Below are 27,087 nucleotides of genomic sequence, written 5' to 3'. Positions count from 1 at the left end.
CCTCAGAACCTGATTCAGATGAGGTTAACAGCTGACCAGAGAGGTAAAAATCAGTTGATAAAAGTTATTCTTCCTTGTTACAGATTTTGAGGACAATTCTCAATCTGAGTCATTAAGTCGGTGAGCACATTTTAGCTTTTCATTGATCTGCAAATTACTGTTACAATTGGCTTTCCAGTTTAAAGTCTTCTTGTTCAATCTGCAGAGTTTCAAAAAGTGCTGCTGATGAATGGCCTTCATCTGAAGATGATGATGAATCGGTTTCAATTGAAAAGGTGGGTTGTACTTGTTTTTTCTTGTAAATTTTGTTTCAACTAAAATCCTCTATCCTCTGTCTTCTATTACTGTGCCTGTGTACCCTTCATTTGAGTCCATTGCTCTCCTAATCAAGGGCCCAACTCCTACCATCCTCGCCACTATCTACCGACCACCCAAGCCGAATAATGCCTTCCTACAGGAATTCTCTGCCTTCTTAACAACCTTATGTTCTGTGACCCCAAATTTACTACTACTGGGAGATTTTAATATTCACTTGGATAGCATCAACAATGCTTTTACAAGGGACTTTACTTCATGCCTTGATAGCTTTGGAATACAGCAATATATTGACTTTCCGACACACTCCAAAGGTCACATTCTTGACCTAATCTGCTGTTCTGGTGCAACCCCTCATAACTGTTGTGCCTCAGACCTGCCTATCTCAGACCACAAGTTAATATCCTGCAATGTCAATATAAGATTATCCAAGACTAACATACATCGCTCGAAATATTAAGAATATTGACTTGTCGGCCCTCTCCAATGGATTTGATGACTTCCCTAGCAGAGAAAATGGAGCCACCACAGATGAACTAGTATCTCACTACAATGATGGACTTCATGGACTGCTAAATACTCTTGCACTTCTGAAAATTAGGTCTGTTTCTTTTACCCACTCTGCTCCTTGGTTCACACCAGCACTACGCCAGCTCAAAACCAAAGGCCGTCGATTGGAGCGCCTCTATGCAAAAACCGGCCTTGCAGTTCACAAAGAAATGTATTATAATCACATACTTCAATACAAGGATGCTCTTTCTTCAGCCAAGACCACATACTACTCAACCTTAATCAGGACAGCTGATGGGAACACTAGAGCCTTATTTTCAACTCTCAATAATATTCTGAAACCTCCTGACGCTCTACCATCTCACTTACTCACAGTCGCCCAGTGTGATGCCTTCATGACCTTCTTCAATGCCAAAATTGAAAATATCCACCAGACACTGACTGCCTCAAATAACTCTGCATCCTCTCCGCACTCTTGGCCTACATCGTCCTTCAGCTCTCCGCTCACCAGCTTCATACTGCCAACTGTCTCTGAAATAACTTGTCTCATTCATTAATCCAAGCCATCTACCTGCCAGTTAGACCCCCTACTTATCCACCTGGTAAAAATCTGCCTACCTGCCCTGTCCGTGTTAATAACCGACATCATACATTCCTCGCTGACTTCTGGTGTTGTCCCAGCATCACTAAAGACTGCTGCAATAACACCAACACTCAAGAAACCTGGCGCTGATCCGAATGATTTGAACAACTTCCGACCCATCTCAAACCTGCCATTTCTATCCAAAATTCTAGAAAGAACTGTTGCAGCCCAGCTCCACACCCACCTATCCGACAATAATCTCTATGAACAATTTCAGTCTGGCTTCCGTCCCCTTCACAGCACCGAGACAGCACTAGTGAAAATCACCAATGACCTCCTGATGGCATCTGACTCTGGACTTCTCTCCATTCTGGTTCTCCTCGACCTGAGCGCAGCTTTTGACACCGTCTCCCAGGAAATCCTCCTGGACAGGTTATCCTCCATTGGAATCACTGACATCCCTCTGGCCTGGTTCCGATCATATCTCTCTGGCCGCACACAGTTTGTTCAATTCAAGAACCTGAGATCCGGCTCCTCCCCAGTCTCTAGTGGTGTTCCCCAGGGCTCTGTCCTTGGCCCCCTCCTGTTCATTATTTATCTTCTGCCTCTTGGTCATATTCTCAGGAAATTTGACATTCAATTCCACTGTTACGCTGATGATACCCAACTCTATCTTTCCACTAAGCCTTCTTCCACTCTGCCACCCATCGCCCTATTGGACTGCTTACTGGAAATTAAATCATGGCTCTCACTCAACTTTCTTAAACTCAACGGCGAAAAAACTGAGGTCCTCCTCATTGGTACCAGATCTACCCTAGCAACACTCAACACTTTCTCCATGTCCATCGACAATTCCACTGTTCCTACATCCCCTCAGGTAAAGAGCCTGGGTGTTATCCTGGACAGCACATTATCTTTCGAAGCCCACATCAATAACGTTACTCGGACTGCATACTTCCATCTATGGAACATCAACCGTCTCCGTCCCTCACTTTCACCAACCTGCGCCGCTATCCTGGTAAACACCCTGATCACATCCCGTCTGGACTACTGTAACTCTCTCCTCTTTGGTCTTCCGTGGAAATCTCTTCACAAACTCCAGCTGGTACAGAACGCAGCCGCCCGTATCATAACCAGAACCCCCTCTATTGAACACATCACTCCTGCCCTGCAGCAACTTCATTGGCTCCCTATCAAATCCCACATTGACTTTAAGATTCTACTCCTCACTTACAAGATCCTTCACAACCTGGCACCATCATATCTCTTGGAACTGATTCACATCTACACACCCTCCCGAACTCTCCGATCCTCCTCTGCCAACCAGCTCTCTGGCCCATCTGCCAACTTAACTACCATGGGGTCAAGAGCTTTTATCCGGTCTGCCCCCCGCCTTTCGAACTCTCTCCCACCAGACATTTGCACTTCGGACTCTGTTTCCACCTTTAAATCCCGCCTGAAAACGCACCTATTCAGAGTGGCATACTCTGTCTCACACTAACTATGCAATCACGTTCTTGCTTATCTGTTGCACTGATGCACTTTATAGTCACATTTATATTTATTTCTTTATCTTTGCACTAAAATTGACCTGATTTTTATTGTTTGATGTACTGTTGTCGTGTTTTATGTGCCTTGTAAGGTGTCCTTGAGTGCTTTGATAGGCGCCTTTAAATATAATGCATTATTATTATTATTATTATTATTATTTATTATTATTAAAATCTGGGGTAGGGGAAGGGTAACATCATTTTTTATACATCTGTCACCTAATGGAAAATTAATTCTGACCTTTATTTCTTACGCTTTCTTTCAGAAACCACAGAAGGTAAACCTGAGGAAAATGATTGCATCGAAAAAGGGAGCAGGTACTTGTAAACTAATCAGATTCACTTTAGTGTCCCTCTGTAGTTTTTGGTTTTTTGGTAGTAATCTTTTATCCCTGCCCCTGTAGCTTCTGCACTGCCTGACAGGTCCTTGAGTGGTACAGAATCTGAGCCTGACAGTGAGAATAGAATCAAGAGAATCCCATCCCTCCCAAAGGCTTTACCACCCAGCAAAGCCCTTCAGCACCCAGTAGATCCTTCTCCCATTTCCTTCCTTTCCAAAACACCCCAGATGACTTCTACCCCCCTTCCAAGCTACAGAAAGGTAAAATATTTGTGTTGAAGGTTTGTCAAACATGCATTTCTATGACATCATTCTCCCGTTCTATTTTTCTCTCAAATGTTTAAAACAAGCAGCTAAACATGAAAAAGAGCAGCCTTCAAGTAGTAAAGAAAGGTCAGACTCTCAAGACGGAAGCCCAGAAGCTGAGGAATCTGATGACGAGGAGGAAGAGGAGGAGGAGGAAGAAGAAGAAGAAGAAGAAGAAGAGGAGGAGGAGGACGATGATGATGATGATGAAGATGAGGATGAAGAAGAGGAAGATGATGAAGAAGAAGAAGCTGGTAATGAGGAAAGTGAAGAAGAGGATGAAGAGAATGAACAAGAGGATGAGGATGACAGCTATGAGGCCTCTGTCAACGTCAACACTCAGTTTGAAGATATACAGAAACCTTCCGTTTCTGGTGCTCTTAAGGTTATTGACTGTGCTGATGCTCAAAACATACTGCATTCTGAGACTCAAAATGATGACATCATTAGTCAAGCTGGATCATCAAGTTTTGCAATGCCAGTGACATTAGGTGTAGAAGATGATTTTGTCGTGTCAGCCATCAGGGTAGAATCAAAATTTTCTGATGAAGACGAAAGCGTTGGGAAGGAATGTATGTTGTCATCAGATCAAAACATAATTTCAGACCTCGGTTCAACTAGCAAGGTTGAAGAGGACAGATTTGAGAAAGAATTGGAAAAGGATGATGATAACTCCTGGAGCATTAAACAAGAAAATACGGAATGGAATGACAGTGATGATAATGACGATAATCAAACAGGGGAATTAGGTCGCAAAACGGTACTCTCTAATCGAAGAAATATAGCACCTGTTGATGTAGGGGTGGAAAATACAGACAGTACCTCGAACGCTGAAGATGAATCAAACAAAGAAAAACGCAGAAACTCATGGGGCTCTTCATTAGAGGAAAGTGACAGTGACAATTGTGACTCATCCAAAGAAGAGGACGAGGTTAACGAGACTCATGATCCGAAAAGTGATGCTGAAGCATCAGATCCGAAAAGCACATTACTGCAACCAAAAGAGGATCATCCAGTTTCCTCGTGGGATTCTTCATCATCAGTGGTACCATCTCCAAAACACATCTCCTCCCACCAAATGATAGATGAACCTAAATCCTCTTTAGGATTTTCTCCAACAGGCACTCCTCAATCCAAACACAGAGCAGCTAAAGCAATGGTAGATGAATCAGAGTGGGATTCTCTATCTGAAAATCCTGAGATGCAGTCACCAGTTCCTGAAACAAATTTAACTGCAAATCAAACTGGGGAAGAGCAGTTATCTGATGTGTCTTTTAATGCTGAAGATAAAGACAGTTTTATGAAAGAGTCAAATGACCCTTCCCCTGCTGTGTCATCAGTACCTGAGGAAGAAAATACAATCAGAAATCAAATATTAGATGACGATGAGGTTGAATCAATTGGTCAGTTATCACAAAAGGAAGAAACATTAGACCCTGAGGATCAGAAAGATGATGAAAGTAGCTGGGATAATGAAGATGAAAGTGATGAGTCAGAAAAACAGATGGTTGATGATGAAGTTGCAGACGTCCTGAAGAGTTGTTGCTCCACCCCAACCAATTTACTGTCACCAAAGTCTAGGCCCGGAAGTTCAAAGGATAAGATGTTAGAAGAAGAAACTGAAGTAGTGCTCTCAAAACCTAATGAAACCGATGAGTCTCCAGACGATATCAGGCCAGACGAAGGAAAGCAGTCAGGTGATGATGAGACAAGTGAAGATTCTGACAGCAAGGACCAAAATCTGCAGTATGATTTTGTCAGCGCCACAGTCAAAGTGTCTGATACGAGAGATGATTTTGATAAAAATCTTGATGGTAGCCCATCGAGAGAACTAGGCAACAAATATGAAAATGAAAATGAGGCTAGATTAACTGCATATGTTAAGCTTGTTCCTCAGAAGCAAGTACCATCAAATGACTTCAGTGAAGAAGCAATGGGGGAAACTAGAGATGAAGCTTTTCAACACTATGACTCAGATGAAGTATTACCTCAGACTGACATCGATGATGTTGATGTAGACTCACCTGATGAGGGAGAAAACGTAGGCATGAGATGTCCAGAGGTCAGAAACATTGAAGAGCTTGTCACTCAGGTAAAATTGTTTTTGTGTGGTGGTAGTGATGTAGTTTCTGTAAAGTAGTGTAACTGTTTGGAGTAAAGCCTCTGTAAACACACCAACTGTGCCAACACTTTCATTTGAAATGTTCATTTTTGTCGAAGGGTTGGTGTCTACCAGTAGTCTTTTTTGATAGCCACTGTTTGCAGCCTTTCTTTTTCCCCAGATACTTTTCAAACTCTGCTTGGTGTTTTTCTAATGGTTAAATATGCCTTGTGGACACACACTACATTTTAAAGCATATAATTATAAACAAACAACTTTTTTTTTTTTACATAGAAAGAATATTCCAGCGAGGATGAGAATGATGATAATGACAAAGAGGAGGACAGGGATGATGAGGAGGAGGAGGATATCTCTGATGAAGATGATCAGCTTGAAGAAAGTGGAGACTCCCTTGATGCCACGTCAGCTGTTCCTGAGGCAGAAGTTTCTAAAGATAAGAAAAGAGGTAAGGAGTATATCATTCATCATGTCCTGAACATCCTCTGGACAGTTGCATGTTGCATCCATAGAAATACTGGCCCATTAACAATGTATTGGTCATTCTTGTAGTCATATGAAGTCCTCTTCCCTCCCTCCAGCCACTTTTTCAGTGTGTAATTGATAGTTTCTGGAGGTCAGACAAAATATCAAGTGTTGCACGGATGCAGTATACTGGAAATTTGACCAATCCACGTAAAAATGTATTCTTGTTTACTGCTGTTGTAACCCTAACACTACAGTAAATCTTTCAGAAGTTTAGTCTTACAGTTTTGAGGCATCGACAGAAAAACCTTCTAAATCTAAATGAAGATGGCTCACCGAGTGCCAGCTTCTGGCCATAATTACCTTTTCATTGTTACATTTATTCATTCACCAGATGCTTTTGTCCAAACTCATATAAAATAATTTCCAAATAGCTGACTACTCAACTCTGTCTGGCCAGCTACTAGCATGCTGTGAGCTGATGTGAGAAGTTAAAATGATAAATTATAAAATTATAACCATCATGCATAAATCATAATCCATAAAGGACTAATTTTACGCATGATCCATGATAAAGAAAATGTAGAAAAATAGAAATGCATGGCAAAAATAGCATATCGTCGATATTTTACAGACCCCTCGAAATTTCATAAATCCTGTTTTCAGGGAAGCTCATGTCTTATTAAGAGGAGCCAAGCTCCTCCTGGCTTCCCTGTAGTTTGCACCCTGCCTTTAATCCCCCTGAATGAAGATATTTTCATTGAATGAGGGAACTTTCGCCATATAATTTATTACTATCATGAATTTTGATTATTTGTCAATTGTCAATAATTAAGTAATTGTTTTACTCTATGTTATGTGTATTATGTCTGCTGCCCCTGTATAACTCCATCACTTTTCACATCGAATGCTTGACCATATTGAATCTACATCTGTTAAAATTTCATGCATAGATTTCCTTTCTGAGCTGGGTCTGGAAAAGGGACAAGAAGAGCAGGATTCTTGGGACTCTGAGGTATAGTGAGAACACATTTTGGAAAAGCTGGGATTATATGGTTACCAGACCATATTCAGAGATTGATGTTTCCTTTTCAGTCCCACTCTGAAAACCCCACTATGTTGCACGAAGTGAAACAACCCTCGGAAAGTCCGAATAAGGGAGAGATGTCCCCGGTTGAAGAGGAGATAAAAGAAAGTAAGCCTGTTTAATTATTCCTTTTTTCAAAGCAAGCAAATCATTTCAAGCACCATTTCATGCTACAGAAGTAGTGACCTTATGTAATCATAAACATAGAAAACTGTGCTTTATTGTATTAATGATTGCATATTGTCTGTGAGTCTGTGAATAATGGTTCAAGCTTTCTATTTTTGATCTAAATATGGCAAATATGAGTATGAATATAAAAAAAAGCCTTTTCAACATTATTTTACATTTCTTTTGTAGACTTGTTTTATATTCCCTCTTTTTTAAGAGGGGAAGGAGGCTATAGGATGGCAGAACTAGAGCCTTGGAGGAGTGTAGGCAGGCCAAGAGGCAGCCAGGGAGAGGGTATGAATGTCTTGACTCATAGGTCGGAGGAACTGTACATCTCATGACCACCATAAGAGAATGCATGCAGCATACACTACTGCATCCCACCTGCTCCCCTTGAACACCATTTTCCCAAATTTGGGGCTTAAAGGATAGTTTTGCACTTTTTCAAGTCGGTCTTAGAATATTATTCACATGCCATTTTGTACAATTTAACAGTTACTGATCGCTGTAATTGAACCTCTTGTCCATTCTGGCTGACAAGAGATGCGATTTTAATGTAAGTGATGAGGGACAAAACATGCGTCCCTCATTCTGTGCAAAAATGTAAATGCAGTTTAGGTAAACCCTCAGTTTCAGCTGCACTTTGGAGTGTTCCCATCTCTTCTTCTCACTCAAGAACAATAATTGCAGCTACTAATAGGCATGTTCGTAATTTTTTGAGATTGACTTGAAAGAAATGTGAACTTGTCCAGAGGATCACAGATATTGCTTAGCTTGCTTGGTCTCAATAGGTTTTGGCTTAAATGATATTGAAAGTTAATTAGTCAATTCCTCTCAGCATTTTTGGCTGATGCAGAACCTCTTTCCTAATAAAACCAGTCCAGGAGATCTAATATCTTGTTTGATTTTCAACCATGTATCTTCATGCTGATTAACCATGAGCTCAGCTGCATGGGCATGCTTTTCACAATGTTGTGGAAAACTCATCCAACGTCCTGAGAATATTGTTTTGTGTTTTTACGAATAAGTTATTGCCTCAAACATAACATATGTCCTCTTGCAGCTGTAATCGGCAATAATGGTGATAATGGAGGCGAACATGTTCATGAAGATGACTCTGCACAGAAAGAGGTAGGTTCAGCATCTAAATGTCATGGAAAATATCACAAATACAATTGTGATTTGTTGGAATCAGCAATGTTTTTCCACTCTACCAGACTGAGAAGGCAAAATGGGAACCACTTTTGAGCAAACTTGAAGGAGGTCAAAACCAAAATACAGGTAAATGGAATAGTCTTGAGCAACATGATTCTTGTTTGTCTAGGATCTATATAAGTTAGGACTAATGTGGTACTTTGCTCCTTCATTACAGACTTGATGGAAGAGCTTGGTCTTGGTGATGTTGATGATCTTGAAGGTGAGATGAAATATTTAATTCTCCACTTTACTTTTATATTTTTGCCTCTTTAAGCAGTGCAAGCAAGCCTTTGTTTTTGCGATTTTAATTCGGTCTGTCCCTCTTTAACTTGAAAAGCTAATTGCTTGTTCGTATGATCATAAGGTTGCTTTTGAGTGCCTCAGTCTGCCCTTAAACCAAATGCACTTACACCCTTTACAGGCTGACTGCTAGTAAATTGTATTTTACCTTCAGAGTAGCACCAAGTATCCACATTATTAAAACTTTAAAATACTACGGGGTAAATGTCTTTTCTTTTAAAACTTTTGATTCAAGTAGTAAGTTGACGTTTGGCAACGTTGACTTTTCTACCCTTTGTATGTTTCTGTCATCAAACTTTTTGAAGGCCGAAAACCAGGTTAGTAAGTACAAATGAGCTGATTAGGTAATGAAAATAATTAAGATTAATGTTGGTAACTGTAGTTCTTTCTTTGAGACCTCATTTTGATCCAGTGCGATAGTGTAACAGCAGATTCCTTTGTCATGAATCATATAATAGAGGTGTATGCACATTTTTACAGTTTGTTTTACAGCAGTAGTCATACTGCCCTATGAACATTAAAGTATGGAACAACTCTGAATTTATACTCCTGTCACTTACATTGGAGCCAGTATGGACAGGAGGAATGATTACAGCCAACAAAAACGTTTCTAATGTTCATGTGGGCCCCTGACTTTTGTTTTAAGACAGACTTGAAAAAATACAAACCTGTTCTTCAAAGTGTGTGGTTATTGTGGTAGTCCTAATAAGTATCACACCCCTACTCCTGGCAATGTTGATATCATGATGTGCACATTGTCCTACAACTTATCATTGTGTTAATGCTACAGATGCATCAGACTGGGACACAGCCAGTACTACCAGTAAGAGAACCCTGCCTGGCCGCAGACTGGCCTCTCCTGGAATTGAGGAAACCCCAGAATGCGCCAACCCATCTGGTACCGAGAAGGAGGAGGAAGTCACCTCTCCAGCAGCACCCCTTACACCTCAGAGGAGCTTCAGCTTGGACAAGAAACAGCTCAGCTCATCTCAACACGTGCCCCATCCCCAACCTCGTACAAGGAAGATGGTGCTTCAGAAACCAGAGAGTGAAGAAGGTACAGTGTAGTCAGACATTTACTATGCTTTTTTAAAACTTTAATTAATGTGTATGCCATTTAAACAAAGGATTTAATCACAGAAGCTTCTTTTTCTCTTCTTTTTCTCTTCTTTTTTGCTCTCATTCAGAATCAGACTGGGAGCCAGACAACTTAGCATCTTCTAGCAAAAAAGCCAAAACTGACAATCAGCTGCGAAATATAGCTGAGCTTCAGGCAGTGGTTAGGCCAGGTAAGGCTCATTCATCATTTTAAGTAGGCCTATTTATGTACTAATGCCCAGTGCTTTTTATAAAGCTGTCTATGCCCCTCTTAGGCTCCCCTGAGGTCTCACCAGAAGCAAGAGACAGTGAAAGTAATATTGAATCTGATGAGGAGCAACAAAAGGTGAGAAATACTCAAAAATTACCATTTCTGACATGATCTTAATGTATTTTGAATCCCTCTGTGTGACTGTTGTCCCAGACATGACAGAATCACCTATTCCCAATCATAGAAAACATTAGTTCAAATGGCAAAAGGACATATCATTAAGAGTGTAGGTCATTCATTCACTGGGGATCCTCAAAGTTTGTGTTTTCCTTTTAACTCCTCTCAATAAGCAACATATACATCTCATCTATACATTTACTGACTTTTAACAACTTTTTTAGGAGAAGAAATGTTTTGCACCAGAAATCACAGGTTTTATTTAGTGCAACAAATGGATGACAAGCAAGTTGTAGCTTATCTCAAATAAAATTAAACATAACTTTAGTCATATCTGTATCGAAAATGTAATTTGCTAACGTTGTAAGTGAAAAGGTGTGTTAGGATGTGGTATTGAAATGCCTACATAGTTATGTTAATATTTGATGTTTTTATTGAAGTCAAATTTTGGTTTTAGCATTTTTGTCTTGTCTGTTTTGTGTTTTTCTTGTCCAACCATGCCATCAAAGGAGAAAGATGATGCATTATTTACATATGAGCTAAATGTAGATAACCCATGCCCATCTGGTCATATGGGCTCTGACTGTGAAGAAAAGGATAATGAGTTCAGAGATCATCACAGTCCTGAGGACAGAGGTGAAGTTCCATGGGAGAAACGTTACGAGAAGCTCTGGGTAGAGGTAGAGAAAAGGGAAGTAAAATCCACCTTCAAGAATGTTGCTGGTGAATTGAAAGAGAAGTTTGGAGAGATGGTTAAGTCTGGATGTACTGCAGAAGATGTCACAGAAGAAGAGCAGGCCACAGCTGAGTCTTCCTCAGCAGAAGAAGATTCCAGCGATGAAGAGGAAGGGGAAGTTATTATACGTCCCACAGCCAGAGCAAGGGGTACAGTCCTCCTTACCATACCGGAGCAGAGGGAGTCTGGACTGGAAGACTCAGAGTCAGCTGACAACTCTCTGTGCGAAGAGGGGATGCAGGCCTATGATCCCCAAGCTAGAGAGCAAGAGACCACCTTGTATCCAGAGACACATCCTGTAGCTGAGGACATTCTGGAGGAGAGCAGGTCTCCCTCATGTCAACTCACCACAGCAAAGAGAGACAGCAATTTAAATCCTGCCATCACAGCTTTTACTGATGATCACACTGTACCCATGTCTGATGTTGACCAGAGCTCATTTACAAAAGACAAGACCAAACTCGGGCCATTCCACAAACATCAACTGGAGCTTGAAACTCAGAAGAACCTTGTCTGCTCAAGATGCCCCCCAGATGATCCTGAAGAGTTTCCTAAGTCTAAGCCTCGCTCGCTAAGCAGACGTTCTGCATCTATCCCAGGTGTTTCTAATGAAGAGTTGGAAGAGGACGTCGGAAGGTTTAAATTTGAGGTAGGGATGCTTAAGCTAGCCTTCCTGGATTTGGAGAAAGAAAAGGCCCATCTCCAAAAAGAGGTAGAGGATGGCCGACCCGTTTTCCAGTAGTCCCTTCTAGATCGCTTCTCTTTCTCTTTGTTTCATACATGTACTTAATTTCATTTCTTTTAATCAGCTCTTTCAAACAGCCATACATCGTGACCTAATCTTATTTCTTTCTTTTGTTAAATATTAATTTTCCATGTCTTAATACTTGTTTTACTTTGTGTGATTTCATGTGGAAAAGTCGGTCTTGCTTGTTCCTCCCTCCATTTTTGTGTCATTTTATGCAAATATAAATACATCTAGAATCGAACAATGGTTGAAAGTCATTTGCACTCAAGAACCCTTTGGTATTGTCTTGTTGTTAAAATGTTTAGTTATTTTGGGCGTTCTTTATTGTTGTCCAAAACTACAGAAAGTTCAGTCTTCTTTCTTCTTTAGTAGTGACTTGTTCATCGTGCATGAGCTTTGCATGTGTCATCATGTGGAATAACTTCTGTTGCATACGCTGCATAAACTCTCTCTTGGTGATGTGTGAAGATGATTTAACTAATAGCCTTCTTTGTGTTTTAAAGAAGAGCGGTTGTGACACTGTTGCTGTCGCTGATATGTTTTCCGCCTGGAAACGCATGTTGTGCTGAAGTTTGCCTTTTATTAATGCAGCATTTCCTAAAAAGATTAACCTCCCTGTGATGAACAGATTTATGTACGCTATTTTTGGCCAGCCTTTTTAATGCTTGGGTGTTTGTAGAAAAAATACTTTTTACTACCTAATGTAAAAGTTTGAACCACAGCACTGATATGATCATATTGACAGCATACAGTATAAACTGGTAAAAAAAAGAAATGCCTCAGTGTTTAGCTCATTAGGAAAAGCCTTTGAATTCTACATTCTTTAGATTTGAGGTTTAGGTTTGGAAAGCTCTAATAAAACAGTCTCCTCTAGTTTTGGGATGTTTGCATTTTATTCAGACTTTATTTTCCAAGATTGATGCAGTTTTTCTGGTTCAGTTATTGACATTACCACAGTGAACACTGCAATTCATGGAATTGTGCATCCTTGTAATTAACTCAAAATACCATGTCAAATAGAGTAACCACACTAGGTGTTAGGTCTCCAAAGGGAGGGGTGACACTAAATTATGTATGACAAAGTGTACAAGTACTTGGTCCAAAACGCATCTTAAAAGGCTGGCCCTGACCTATTTCATTTTAGATCCAAATCCAATTACCAAATATTTACTCCTGTCATTTCAGGTTGGCAAAGAGACAGTAAAGACTGATATGGAGGCGCAAAAAAAAAACGGTGCTTCCTGGCATGCTGGTGGTATGGCATCAGAAGGAGTGGGTACTGAGAAACCTGACACCAGGCTAGGATGCCGAAAAGAGCTGTCAAGTCAAGTTGGAGCCACTCAACAGGAACAGCAGCCTGCAGTCACCAAGAGGTATGAACTCTCTTACTTTTGTAAATTTTACTTTACTATTATTATCATGTACATTATTAGCAGATGTTAGCTATTGCTCTTTAATTTTAAAAACACCTCAAGAACCTCCTCTAAATTTAGAAATCAGATATCATCCACAAGAGTTTATGATAATTTTTTCCCCTTTTTGCTTCAATTTGTAGAAATGATGCATTTGTTTTTGAATGACACATTCATCAGGAAGAGCCCAGTCAAAATGGTCTTTTATTGATTCAATTTAGGTCTTTCCTCAGCTATACCGCCCAGGGCTCCAAAGTGTAGATGTAACAACTCATTGACTATCAGGTTGTTTACTCTCCATAGCACCAGCAGGGCACCAGTGCAACTGATGCTCCCACTTCAGCAGATCTACAATAACAGCAAACAGGAAGGACAAGCTGTAGTGGAGACCTTACAGCCAGAGCTGGTCAGAGGGGTCTGGGGCAGCACAGCCCCTCAGACCAACACCCATCTTAATGGGGATCCCTTCTCTGTGTTTGATGATAGCACTTTAAGTGATGTGTCGGACGATGAAGGAAGGTATATATGCAGTATGCCACCTTTGTTTCACTTCTCTGTCACTAACCCAGAGGGTGTCTTCAGACTGAACGCAGTGTGAATTATGGAGGCAGCATGATTGCTTACAAAGTAGAGAGAAAATAGCCTGTGAATATGAACAGACACAGATGCACTAGGCGGTGCAAATTGAGATGTCCATGCAAAGTGAAAAATAAATAGAGACACAATGAAAAGGGAGATACATTTTGTTTGCAATATTGTAGTGTTCTAAACATGAACTTAACACAAATAAACTGAGGTGAAAATTCACTTTGCGTTCAGTCCGAACAATCCTCAATATTATTGGTGGTGGGTAATAATCATGAAGCACTTTTTCTTGATTTTGATTATCTTCCTCCCAAAATAATTGCATGACTAACCACAGATATTTTTAATAAACGGAATCGTATACTGCATTATACCATTACACTTCCAAAAACTTTTCTCCACTTCTCAAACATACTGAGTTTGAGATGCGCAAGTATCTGTTTCCCAAATAACTCCCATTTTTCTTCTCTGTTTTTTTTTGCCGGCGCCAGGTTGCCAACTGGTGAACAGCAGAAAGACGAGGTAAAACACAAGTTCTGTGAGGAACCAGTTCATTGAAATTTGCCTTTTCTGAATATGACTCTTTTAACTGCAGTCTATAATGAGAAAATGAATTAATATAAGACTAAATATTCTTTTCATCTTCAGAACCCTGGAGAAATGGAGATGGCAGAAGACTTGGATGAACTCACTCAGTCTTCAGACACGGCCACAGATGACATTGACTCTCCCACTTCAGGCTATCGTCATGCGTCCCTCCTCATTCAGAAGCTGGACTCAGCCACTTTTGGTACTGATTCAGCAGATTCTAATGCTGAATTATTTATTTAATTATTTCAGCTTTTTAGGAGCTAGTAATTATTAATTGTCATTAAGTGTCATTTTGTGCATTTATTTTGCAAGATATGTACTGTACATTTACATAATGCACCTCTGAAACATGATCTGGTTTACAGAGTCTCATAAGACTCCATTTCAAACTCTTTCATATTATATCTCTCAGACTCCAGAAGCATGGTGAAACTGCAGAACATTTTCCACGAATACGAGCGCTCCATCCAAAAGGCAAGAAGCCGTCATGCGTACCTGGCAGACAAGGTGAGCCAGCTGGATATAGAGAGGGCAGAGTTAAAGAGCTCTCTGGAAGAAGTCAAAGATGTTAAGTCTGCCTTGGAGCGCAACCAGCTGGAGTTGCAGACTGAAGTCACAAACCTCAAGTAAGAACTACTTCCTTTCCTGAAAGCTAGAGTACTGTGTAGTCACTTCTTTACATTGTCTTTGTCTCCTCATATTTGGTACGTCATACCTGCCTGACCTATTTTTGCCTTTTTTGCCTTTTTTTTTTAAACATCGGACAATTGGTATAGATTTCAGCTGAAGCAGGAGCAAGAAAATGGCCGCAACGCCACTATGATGTACAATACCACCAGAGATAAACTGAGGAGGACAGAGGAGCAGCAGCAGTTTGAGGTTCAGGAGAGACAGAAGGTGGAGCTCACCCTCCGAAACCTGGAGCTGGAGATGAGAACACTGGTCAACAACATGAAACAGGTACACCTGCGTAAACTTCTGTAGTGCTGTGATTTTCTTATAATGATTTGATTGTATTAATATGGCTGTTTTCATATATAACTTGGCTTAATAATTGTTCTGAGATGTATAATTTATGGGAGTGCTATGAGGAGTTTATGAGTGTTTGATCAGTAGTTGTCTTGTCAGGTAGTTATTTGGTCTATATATGGTTATTGCATTAATGAGTAATATGTCAACCACCCAGCTTGAGGAGGACCACAGTGAGACTCAGAGGCTGCTGGCTCAGGAGCGCAGTGCACGGACCCTGCAGGAGAGTCTGCTCAATAGCCATCTCCGTAAGCAGCAGGAGATCGAGGAGGAGAACAAAAGAAACCTTAGCAAAAGCAATGAGGTAATTCTAACAAAAGTGGCATCAATTTAGAACATATTTCCCTTGGTTTATGGTTTAGATGAGGTATTGTAAAAGTTTGCACTAATTGTGTAGCTTAATGCTTCTAAAAAGTTTAGAAATTGTAAAATAAGAGTGATACCATGTGATATTGCTAATGGTATTTGTATACATCAAATCTTGATATTAAGTAATCCACTTCCAAATCCAAAATGTTGTCCACAGGCCTTGTCTCAGCTCACTGAAGCCACTGACAAGGAGAGAGTGCTGCTCCAGCTGAATTCCACCTTACAGGAAAAGCTGAGCATCCTGAGAACCGACCTTGAACGTTTGCAGGCCAACGATAGCCTCAAAGAGAGACATCTTTTGGAGGAGAACGAGGCCCTCAAGGAACAGCTTGAAGATGCCCGGCGAGATCTGAAACTCAACAATGAAGCCCTGACCCAGACTGTCTTCACCTGCAATAACCAGATGACGACCTTAAAGTCAGAGTTGGCTATAACCACAACCCGCCTGGAGAATGAGCGACAGGCTCGTGAGACACTGGCGACAGAGGTCGAGTCAGCTCGTATCCGCCTGGCTGGGGCCATACAGGAGGCTGAGCGTTGCCAGGCAGCTCACACAGACACAGAGAAAGCTCTGCTCCGGGAGAAGGACGAACACCAGCGTCTTAAAGACAGATTCACAAGTTAGTAGTTGAAGTAGTTTTTACCATTAACAGCCCACTTTTTAAATTGTAAATGGTGATAACGGACATTTTATGAATCACTCATGTCAATCAAGGCCTTTATTTTAGATACATTCCTTTGCTTATACTGAGTGGCTCTTTGAGACAGTGTTATGTGTGGTGGGTCTGGACTGATTGTTTGTCACTCAATTCATTTATTTCTACAGGTGAAGCAGCCAGTCAGCGTGAGGCAGTCAGCAGCCTGTCTCAGAATCTGGCCAAGGCAGAGGCACGTGCCAACAGCTTGGAGAACGAAGTTCATCGGGGCACGCTACAGCTGACAGAGAAGGGCCTGCTGCTGGACGTCCTGCAGCGGGAGAAGGACCAGGCAGTCGCACGTTTAAAGGGGCTGGAAATGGATCTCCAAGCTGAGAAGGAGCTGGTCAGCCGTGCTGGAGCACGCCAAGAGACCACGCAGGAGCGGTTAGCCCAAGCCCAGAGTGAGGGCATGTTACTACGGCAACAGCTAGAGGAGGCCCAAAACAAAGGTGTTGCAAAGGAGCGTGCTGTCACAGATGCCCAAGAGCGCTTCAGTGACATTCTGTCCAAGCTGCGCTCTGACTGTGAAGAGAGGGTACTACTGGTGGAGGAGAGAAATAAGGAACTCGCCAGTAAGGCAGCTGATCTGCGAGATCAGATCTTCAAGTTAGAAGACGAGAAGAACGAAAGAGAGGTGAGATTAGGACTCCGCAGGGTAAGAGGATTACCTTACCTCCCCCTTTAGTCCCACTTTTAGCCTTTCTTCCATATGTCATGTCCTTGAGTTAAGGATCTTGCGCTATATGTAACTAAACCCTGCTGTGTCTGGATTCTTTCTGAGTACAGACTAGTCTAAGGCAGCTGCAGCAGGAGCTAGCCGACTCCCTAAAGAAGCGGTCTATGAGCGAAGCTTCTCTGGAGGTCAACGCACGTTATCGCAATGACCTGGAGGAAGAGAAAGCACGGCTCTTCAAAGACATGGACAGGCTCAAAGGAAAGGTAAAGGCAGGTGACAGTGCCACCTTGTGTCTGCATATTTTCACCACATCTTTGATACCAGATGTGTTAATTGTGATGCAAATGCGTTAAACTGTATAACTTTTACCCTGTTTATACACTGAATTGAGTCTGCTGTTGACATTGCTGATGATTTGGATGCTGTCTCTGTCACATAGCTAGAGGAAAGTGAAGACCAATATGTGCAGGGTGAGAGACGCATCAACAGTCTGAAGAACAGTCTGGATGAAAGGGAAAAGGAACTTGCCATTGCTGCTCAGAAACTCCAGGAGGCACTGTCCACCTCAGCAGCCTCTGATACCACTATCAAACAGCTAGAGGAAGCTGTGCAAAGGTGTGTATTAACACACACATCATATTGCACTAGTTTGTTTTATTTTACTAGATGCCGCCTATGCAAAATCAATTTAATGAATCATGTAAAATTAAATTTCTACTTTAGTACTGTAATGATTATTAAATATGAATTAAAATAATTTTCATCCATAAGTTAAGAGGTGTTTTTATATACAGTTTATGAATGCTGGTGATGCAGTGTTAATGTAATGTCACATTAGGCTGGAGATAGAGAACGCCAGGTTGGAGGCTGCTGCAAAGCAACAGTCCAACAAAATAAATGCGCTTCAGAAAACGGCACAGGAGGCTACCATGGTGAGTGCTGCAAATCTAACCTAATCACCTATACGCATACACACACACACACACACACACACACACACATTTATTTATACATATATATATATATATATATATATATATATATGTGTGTATTTATCAGTCAAAAGTTTGGACACTTTTTCATTCAAGTGAATGGGAGGGTATGTCCAAAATTTTATTCATCCCGTAAATAACTTAATACTTTTTTATTTTTATAAACCAGATGGTTGTTTTTTCATTACAGAGTCACTGTCACATTTTAAGATATGCAATCTTTTTCCAGCTATCTGACAACGCAACTGGAGGAGGGGTTGGTATTGTGGATGTAGGCTTAGTTTCTCTGTGTGGGTTTACCTCTGTTTTTCTTAATAAATTCACATAAATTCTATTAGGTGGTGGAAATCATAGAATCATACAGTTTGTATTTAAGAAATCAAAAGCACTTGGGCTTTGTTTACTTTTTTCCAGTAATTCAAACATGCAAAGATTGTAATAGGTATGTGTTGGGTTGGGTTTTCTCTGTGACATCACAATGCGTTCTCCCTCGAGCTTGATCTTGATCTTGGTATGTGGGATCTTTTCCTCCTTGTGTTTCGAGCTGCATGATGCATGTTACTCCCTTTAGTCTAAAGTGTCCTCTTAACTTTTTAAAGTGATTAAACAAAAAAATCACGGCAGAAACACAAATTGAAACATCATTCTAAATGATCATTTTAATCCTTTTATATTTCTTTAGGTCAGAGGTCATTTGGAGGACTTGGTTACAAACCTCCAAAGCAGTAAGATGACTTTGGAAGACCAGCTCAGCAGAGAGGTTGGTGACATATTTTGTTTCCTCACTAAGAAAACTATAATACATGTAATATACGTGTCTAATAAAATCAAACCATTTAAAAAGGACAAATAAATATTTTTATTTGAGAACTAAACTGGAACTGAAAGACAAAACTGAACAAAATGTCTCATCATCAATGTTTTATGAGGCAATACAGAGTACAACATTGTAAACAAAAATGGCAAAACTAAACTATTATTATTATTTCTCTAAGACTGCGATCCAGTTCTGGTTAAAAACAGATCAGTTGAAACAAATGAGGAAAAAGTTACATTTCTAGCAGCCCATAGACTAAATGCATGTTTGATCTTTAACAGCAAGAAAAATGTGCCTTATTTTCTGCCAGAATTGATAAGCTTGACTAAAAATAGCCAGTGCCAGTGTCATGTTTGAACATGATCAGTTGTTCAGAGATCAAAGGATCACATTTTTGATAAATATTGACTTTCGAATGCTTTTTCATCTAAATTCTAACCTCCCTTTGGCTATTTTTGCCCTTAGGTCCAGAAGCAGAGCATGCTGTCTCACACAGCCCAGGACTCTCAGGCCTTGTGGGAGGAGGAGCTGAAGAGTCGCTCTAAGTTAGGACTGCGCCTAGCAGAGCTTGAAAAGGAAAAAGGAGAACTGAACTCACAGGTGATCATAATTGTGAATTAATTTGCAGGCTAATGTTTTATAGGATAAAATGAGTACCCATTCCTCCAGAAAATATGTTATACTGTTAGTCTTAAGAGTCATTTGCCTGTGACTTGTGTTCCAGATGGAGATAGAAAAGAAGAAAGCCAAGAAAATAGCAGAGCAGAAGAAGGCTATAGATACCCGTCTGGATCAGGAAATGAAGAGAAACGCAGAACTTCAAAAAGAAATGTACAGGTGACTCCTAACTTCCTCCTCGCACCCTCCTCACCTATGGCAGAACCTCTTCCTACTATTTAGACACACCCAGGATCAGTAGAGCGCAGTCTTTCCTGGCTTATGTGGCTGTGGCTCATCAGTGTTTTCATCTGGTGTAAGGATGCGCGTATGTATGTATGTATATTGGTTGTTTTTTGTTGCTGTACCTTATTACATTTAAGTGAAATTTTTGCCTGTAAATTTGCCTTTAGTTAGAGGTTGTGTGTCTTAAATCTGAACTTGTTACATCTGTAAGCCATTCTTTTTTGTTACACAAAATGATCTTGGTTGTAGGCTATATGTAATGTACTGGAACAAAAGCAGAAATTAAAAGAGATTATTATGTAACATACTTTAACTTTGTGTTGTGCAGCGCAGCATATTAATATTTCTGAGCAGGCAATTTCTTTTAGAGTATTACTTAATTACTAGAAGTTAGTTGTTTATCAAACAAGTTTGTATTGGATATTCATTTAAAGTATTGTATTTTTTTATTTACTTACTAGTTTACTGTATCTATGCTAATGTATTTCAGGTTGCGAACTCTACTAAAGACTGCAAAGAAGAAACTGCGGGATCAGGATACGGTTGGTACTGAGTTTGCCTCTCCAATGAGAAGTCAAAGGATAGACGCAGGCCGACACGGCCAGGCTGAGGGTGCCGTTGGAAGAATGAAAGAAAAGGTTTGTCCATCTAATGCAGATTTAAGTTTAAGCCCATAACTAATATATTTATTGTACTATTGTATGTTTTAGAGTTTGAGACCTCAGCTTTTACAAAAACCTTTGACCTTGGACATTTCCGCCATCGTCCTTCCACCAGGTGGACGATCTGCAGGGGCAGTTGGATAAGGAATCATCCCACCGCAGCCACTTAGAAAAGCTGAACAGTGAGCTTAAGGATCAGCTGGCCTCCCTGAAGAGCTTGAATCGCAGTAATGACCAACTGGAGAGGAGTAAGAGGCAGTTGGAGGAGGAGGTATTGGACCTGAGACGTCGAATGGAAGCCTCTCAGATGGAGCAGAGCCACGCAGAGCAGTACCGGCGTGACGCAGAGGATAGGGCCCGTCAGGAAATACAACAGAAACTGGAGCAGGTTAACCTCTTTCTGCAGGTAAAAATTCCAGTGAATACATTTTTATGTTTTTTTAGGATTGTAATTGGCCCAAAAACACAGTACTGGTAAATATCTAGCACATTGTATGTAACACTGCACAATAAAAACAGAAACATAAAAGATAAACAGAAATTAGAAAACAAATTACTGAATAAAAGATGATGCATATTTGTTGTGGCAGTTACTGTATGTCTACTAAAACATCAGTAACAGATTTGAATATGATGGTGTCTATTCATCTCCCAGTCCCAGGCAGCATCCCAAGAAGCATTGGATCAGATTAAAGCATCCAATGAGGCAAACCTGCGCTCCCAACTGGAGCAGAAGATCCGGGAGCTGGAGGGGGAACTCGGACGGGTCCGAACCACCCAGCAGGACAGTGTCAGCCAAAGAGACTCAACACGCACAGAGCTAGAGCGATACCGCCAGCTCTACGCAGAGGAGCTGCGCCTCCGCAAGTCCCTGAATGCCAAACTAGATAGGTAAGAATGACATTTGAATCAATCATTTACACTTTACCAGTAGTTCCACATGAGGCCCTGCATAAGCCAGTGCTTTTGCCTTCTGTTTAAGAAGCTGTTTACACTTGGTTTAAAATGCGTTTCAGTGATCCGAACACAAGAGGATAGCCGGCACACATTACCATTCATATTTGTCTATGTCACGCATCTCCAAGGTGCTCAGCTGACCAATCGTGTTCAGATTGTGTCACTGCCTACGTCACTTGTACTTCGAAGGTCCAAGGTCCCAATGCAGAATTATTACGTTAGTGTGTTGCCAGACAAGCAACATATATGTTTCACATATGCTAGCTAAGAAAACTAAAGTGTTTGAAGAACTAATATAAATATACAGGCTATTCCAACCGTTGAGTCTGGCAGGACAAAGTGATTTGATTTTGGCATGCTTTCACCACAACAACCATCACATCCTTCATTGATGATGTATTTTCCTGTCATGTCCTTGTTGGCAAAATGTCAGGGTGCATTAGCTTTAACACTACAGAAGATATGTGCTCCAGATCACCTCGGCAAGTGGTTTGAGTCATTGGATCATAACGCGCCTTGATGGTCGTTTACACTTGTATTTAGCACTGTCCATTTATGATCTGATCACCCAACAGCATTTTAAAACCAAGTGTAAACAGGGTCTAAGGGTTGAAAAACTGCTAAACTCATTTCAAATATACTATCACTAAAGGACAGTATGGTGTGGCAGTATGGTGTGGTGTAATCAGACAGGCTGTGGTAATTTGATATGTTTAACATCCACAGGGCCAACAGTCGGCTTGGAGAAGCCAATTCCAAGTTGCTTAATGAGCGCAGCAGATCTTTTATCACCAGCAGCATTGCAAACGGTAGCCTTGGAGGGCCCTCGCTGGATGTGGGCTCCTTGGCTTCACCCACCAACTATGGGGCCACACTGGGACCTCTCAACAGGAGCCTGGGCCTGGGGATCTCCCTCCTCAGCCCTGTGACTGAGGGGCCGAACAGCAGGGTGGAGGACTACCTGGCCAAGGTTTGTTCAGCTGTTAATTTACACATCCATTCAGTCATGAAAATTACATGTATGTTGTTTATGTAGACAGGTTGGATTGCTTTTGGCCATTTTTATCTCCAGTGTTGTTATTGTGTAACTGGTGATGTTTTCTTTGAAGATGTTGCTTTTTATGCACAGGTTAGTGTGCAGATGCTTATTAATTTATGGGGTTTTGAGGCATTAATACATAAAATATTTCAGATCATGGAAAAAATGTTTAACGGTGCAGTGTGTAGAATTGAATGGCATCTAGTGAAACAGACTTGGCGGAAATGTAATATAATATTCATAAGTATGTTTTAATTAGTGTAAAGTCACCTGAAAATAAGAGCTGTAGTGTTTTTATTACCTTAGAAATAGCCCTTTATATCTACTTTGGGAGCAGGCCCTTTCACAGAGCCCACCATGTTGCACTGACATGTTTCTACCGTAGAACAGATCTGACAAACCAAACACTGGCTCTAAAGAGGGGTTTTCACATTTCACAGCCATCATAGGATGTACACGCTTGGAGGGGAAGGGGGAAGGGTAATCTATCGATTGAAGTTTGCAGCCTCAGCACTACATGTCACAAAATCCTACAAACCTTTTAAAAGATAAGTTATGAAAGTGATCTAAACAGCTTACTAAATTCTCCAAACGCCTGTCTTCCTCTCCAAGAATACCTTAAAAACCAAGCTTGCTTCTTCTCCCTGTTTGTTGTTTTCTTCGTCATTTACATTGTTTCCTCTTCACACTGTCTCTTCTCTTCACGGTAGCGGGACTTTACACCTAACCTGTCTTCTATTTCTGACTCTTTTTAGCTTCTAGCTCAAAAGTCTGTCTCTCACCTCTCCTCTCTTCAGCCAGACTCATAACCAGGTGTGTAGATGTGTTTAGCTCACTGTCTGATTGGCTGCTGTTCACTCCACCCTGCTGGCGGGCCCACACGTACATGTAACCATGATGTTCAGGGTTCATGCAGCGAAAAAGAGACTGGAGAAGCTGCAGATTGTAAAAGTTGACGAGGCACTGAGCTTCATTAATTTTTTTATGTGGTAAAGTATAAAAGGAAAATTGTTAACCCTGTTATTGAAATCACCTATTTTGAAAAGGTAGAGAAAGCTACAGTTGTATTTTAAATTTCCATTACAGTGGTCCTTCAGGACAATTTACACAATTTATTGTTTATCATAACTAAAAGGCATCTATACCTGGAATAGTCCAGATTAATATGATTGTGCAGGAACCCTGGGTTTTGTGTGGTTTGTTATCTGACTGACTCTACTAGTTTAAGTCTGTGTTTCTTCCAATCCCTCCTCTTGAATCTCTACATTGGGTCGGCTTTCTCCATGCTTTGAGGTTGTCCGGTAGAGAAGAAATTATGCAGCATTTATTAAAGTGGAGTTTTGTAGTTGGTAAAAATGTAAATTTTAAACATGATTGAACAATGAACATCACCACCAGTTATGCGTGTCAAGCATGCAAGCATTTGACATGAGGATCATGGGGTCAACTAATCTCTCAGCCCTCCATCAGAAGCCTTTGGATTTTTACAGAAAAGGAGATCAAATTAATATTGAGTCAGAACAAACATCAGTGAATCATTGTCCAGCATAAGAAAACACATCAGAGCAAAACAATCCACTGACATAAATAACTGTATATACAGAGATGTGGCTATCCCACACACATTGATACATACTTCATACCAACACATATGACATAAACTCATACTGTATATTATACAATATTATTATGTTTAATATAATTATATTAATGTGTATTTTGGAGTTCACTATCTTTGTAGTGTATTTTACCTTCCACCTACCTAAAGGAAAACACAAAGAAAACCTTTTTGAGTTACAAAAAAAAAAGCTTCACTAACTAAAAAATACTTTTTTTGTTTTTTTAAACTTCATTTTAGTTTTCAGACTGAAAACAGATTAATTAAGAACAATTAAGCAAGTAAAGCTAAAAGGAGCTTTAAATCCAACTTTTTAAAAATCAAATATATTGTTTAATTCATTCAACTATTCATGAAACAAATTTAAAGTTAGATTGAAACCACAATATTAAGACTATTTCTGCCATTAGGGGAGAAATGTGATTTCAGTTGACTGTATTGTCTAAGCTTTTGCCACTGGCTGTAAGGTGTAAAAGGCAACATTAAAAAGCCTGCAGAAACTCTACACTAAAGTAGATCTTGCATTCCTGGCATGTCGTGCTGTGTTTATCATGCTAGTCTTGTTTTTCTTGCAGTGTTTTTCCACTAATTTTCATTAAATGTGTCACCATATCATAGTGTTGTGTTTTAGTTTGGAGTCCTCTCTTCTAAATCTGTGTTTATACATTCACGTCTTAAAATCATATTTTTTAGCCTGTGTTAGCTGACGTTGACCACCAAAGCATCAGAACTAAAATCTAACAGCATCTTTTTGATATTTTTCCCCTCCAGATGCAGAGCGAGTTGGATCGAAACATATCAAAGGAATTAAACAATGGTGAGTGCACTGAAGCCTGAAACACGGCACAGATTCTCCCATGTTTCTCTTATGAAATCGTAGGTGTAGTATGCAACACGCTGTTGTATAAAGGTGTGTAACCACGGTGTGATGTTTCTGTTCCTCAGCCACAGCAGAGCTGGACATTGCTTCAGCCCGTATGTCACCAGTGGGCTCTGCCTCGAGGGTGGAGCTGGACCCTGTCAGCAGGGCAAAGCAGCAGTACTTGGAGGTACTTAAGAAGAACAATATGATCTGACCACTAGCCCCAAATCCCAATCCAAGTCCTTTAATTTCAGATATCAGCTGATACCAAATCCAGTCCTTTTATTTACTCAGAGATTCTGACTCCTTGAAACAGATGTGATGTAGCACTATGTTGGTGTTGTGGAAACTAAAAAAAACACAGTCCACTCTCAGTTGTACAGTGGTGTTACAAAGTGGAGTTTTTCCCTTACAAATTATCTTAAAGCTTAATTGTGGCCTGTTATTAAGTTACTCAGCTGCTACGACTTTCACCAGTGACATGTAAACGGTGAAGTGGTGGCTAAAGATGATAAGCTACTACCTGAATATTTTGTACACTGATCTTTCCTTATAAAGAGAGAGGAAGGGTAACAGACTAGCTGGCTTTGGAGCTTAGAAAATCTGTGTGTTTTGCCAACCTCAGTGTCAATCAGTAGTGCTGGTGTGCCTGAATAATTAAATAAGTTATCATACACATTTCACAGTTTTAACTCACATATACAACAAAATGCTTGTGCTGTAGGGACCAGGTGTCGTGATGGAGAGCAGCATCACAAAACTAGCAGGCTGAGGTGAACAATATAGACTACACTTAATAAAATATTAATAAATAATTCATTTTAGGCTGTTTTTGATTTGCCCTAATACCCATCCTTCGGATTGACTAAGGACTTCTCTACTGACCACACGCCACACCAATACTAAGGCCAAAGCCACCAGCCAGTTATTTCCCACCACAAATCCAACTCCATATATATTTACTCTCCCTTCTTTTATAAAAGGAAGCAAACATATTGCACATTGCACTTAACCACTCAGGAACAAAGGGCATGAGTCATATATAGTTACTGATGGGTACAATAGAGAGAACCTCGAAAGTATTTGTTAATTCTGACTTATTCTGTTCAATCTGTAACAATTATGTTTCTATTAGCACTATATATGTATACAGACTCGTGGTTTGGATTTTTATTTGTGAATATTGGTGTTGCTAAATTTGAATTTATAAGTATTTGATGTATGCATCATTAATAATTTTGACAAGATACAAAATGTGGTACGTGCCATCAAATGGTGCAATATCTGTCTTGGTCTTAATTCATTAGACTCATTGGAGGATTGTGTTTATGCTTATTTTATTTATACTTTTTTTTTTTTAATGAACATGATATACTTGAATAAGACGAGCTATAAAAACTCTGGCTATTTGAAACAGGGTGACCACGTTGCTTTTAGGGCCACCAAAAGTGAAACACTTCTTTTTTTCTCCATTATTAATAAATACTGCAACTAAATACATTTTGGAAAACTGACGACCTCAGTATATTACAAAAAAACTGTAAAGTTGTAAATAAAACTGTAGAAAACCCTGAACTTGAGTGAGCTATTGTGATGTGTGAATAATAAGTGGACATGAGAAAGATGATGATGATGATGGGAGTGCCTTGGTAGCTGAGTGGTCAAGGCGCATACCACATACATGGCAGCATCCCTGGTTTGATTCCGGCAAGGGACCTTTGCTGCAGGTCATTCACCTCTCTCTCCATTTCCTGTCTCTGACACCCGCTGTCAAATAAAGGCAAAAAAATAAATCTTAAGAAAATGTTGCTGTAAGTCTTTAAGTGTGTCGAATTTATTCTAACACATCTTACAAATATGAAAAAAGGGGAAGAACCCCAAAACAAAATTTAAAAAAGCCTCAGTACATACACATAGACATTTTGTATGAAATGAGCATGAGTCTACAGCTGTGCTGGTGGCTCTCT

The 27,087-nt window shown here is 40.3% G+C and overlaps 2 protein-coding genes across 3 annotated transcripts in view; one reads left to right on the top strand and one right to left on the bottom strand.

The window, feature by feature from the left end:
- The window catches only part of ptdss2 (phosphatidylserine synthase 2), a 261,708-nt gene that overhangs the window by 150,314 nt on the left and 84,307 nt on the right, over positions 1 to 27,087 (bottom strand). The window lies entirely within an intron of this gene.
- Positions 25 to 26,882, top strand: si:ch211-272n13.3 (ankyrin repeat domain-containing protein 26). 2 transcript variants are annotated; one of them, XM_062420974.1, is made up of 36 exons: positions 25 to 120; positions 206 to 275; positions 3,225 to 3,276; positions 3,363 to 3,559; positions 6,000 to 6,171; positions 7,142 to 7,203; positions 7,284 to 7,383; positions 7,633 to 7,737; positions 8,507 to 8,574; positions 8,661 to 8,724; positions 8,816 to 8,860; positions 9,731 to 9,997; positions 10,128 to 10,229; positions 10,314 to 10,384; positions 13,096 to 13,283; positions 13,626 to 13,841; positions 14,399 to 14,429; positions 14,556 to 14,697; positions 14,911 to 15,124; positions 15,275 to 15,458; positions 15,685 to 15,831; positions 16,054 to 16,516; positions 16,723 to 17,228; positions 17,381 to 17,533; positions 17,710 to 17,885; positions 18,109 to 18,202; positions 18,492 to 18,533; positions 18,945 to 19,022; positions 19,545 to 19,679; positions 19,804 to 19,916; positions 20,473 to 20,620; positions 20,760 to 21,050; positions 21,300 to 21,535; positions 22,328 to 22,571; positions 25,030 to 25,075; positions 25,204 to 26,882. In XM_062420974.1, exons 3-36 carry the CDS (start codon positions 3,252 to 3,254, stop codon positions 25,332 to 25,334), a joined length of 5,256 nt encoding a protein of 1,751 aa, XP_062276958.1. In that variant the 5' UTR covers positions 25 to 120; positions 206 to 275; positions 3,225 to 3,251; the 3' UTR covers positions 25,335 to 26,882. The 2 variants fall into 2 exon arrangements, with proteins under 2 accessions (XP_062276958.1, XP_062276959.1); XM_062420975.1 differs by lacking the exon at positions 7,633 to 7,737.

Source organism: Scomber scombrus, chromosome 6 (genome assembly GCF_963691925.1).
Source record: "Scomber scombrus chromosome 6, fScoSco1.1, whole genome shotgun sequence".
Taxonomy (NCBI): Eukaryota; Metazoa; Chordata; class Actinopteri; order Scombriformes; family Scombridae; genus Scomber; species Scomber scombrus.
Note: the sequence above shows the minus strand (reverse complement) of the source record. Positions and strands in the feature narration are given on the sequence as shown.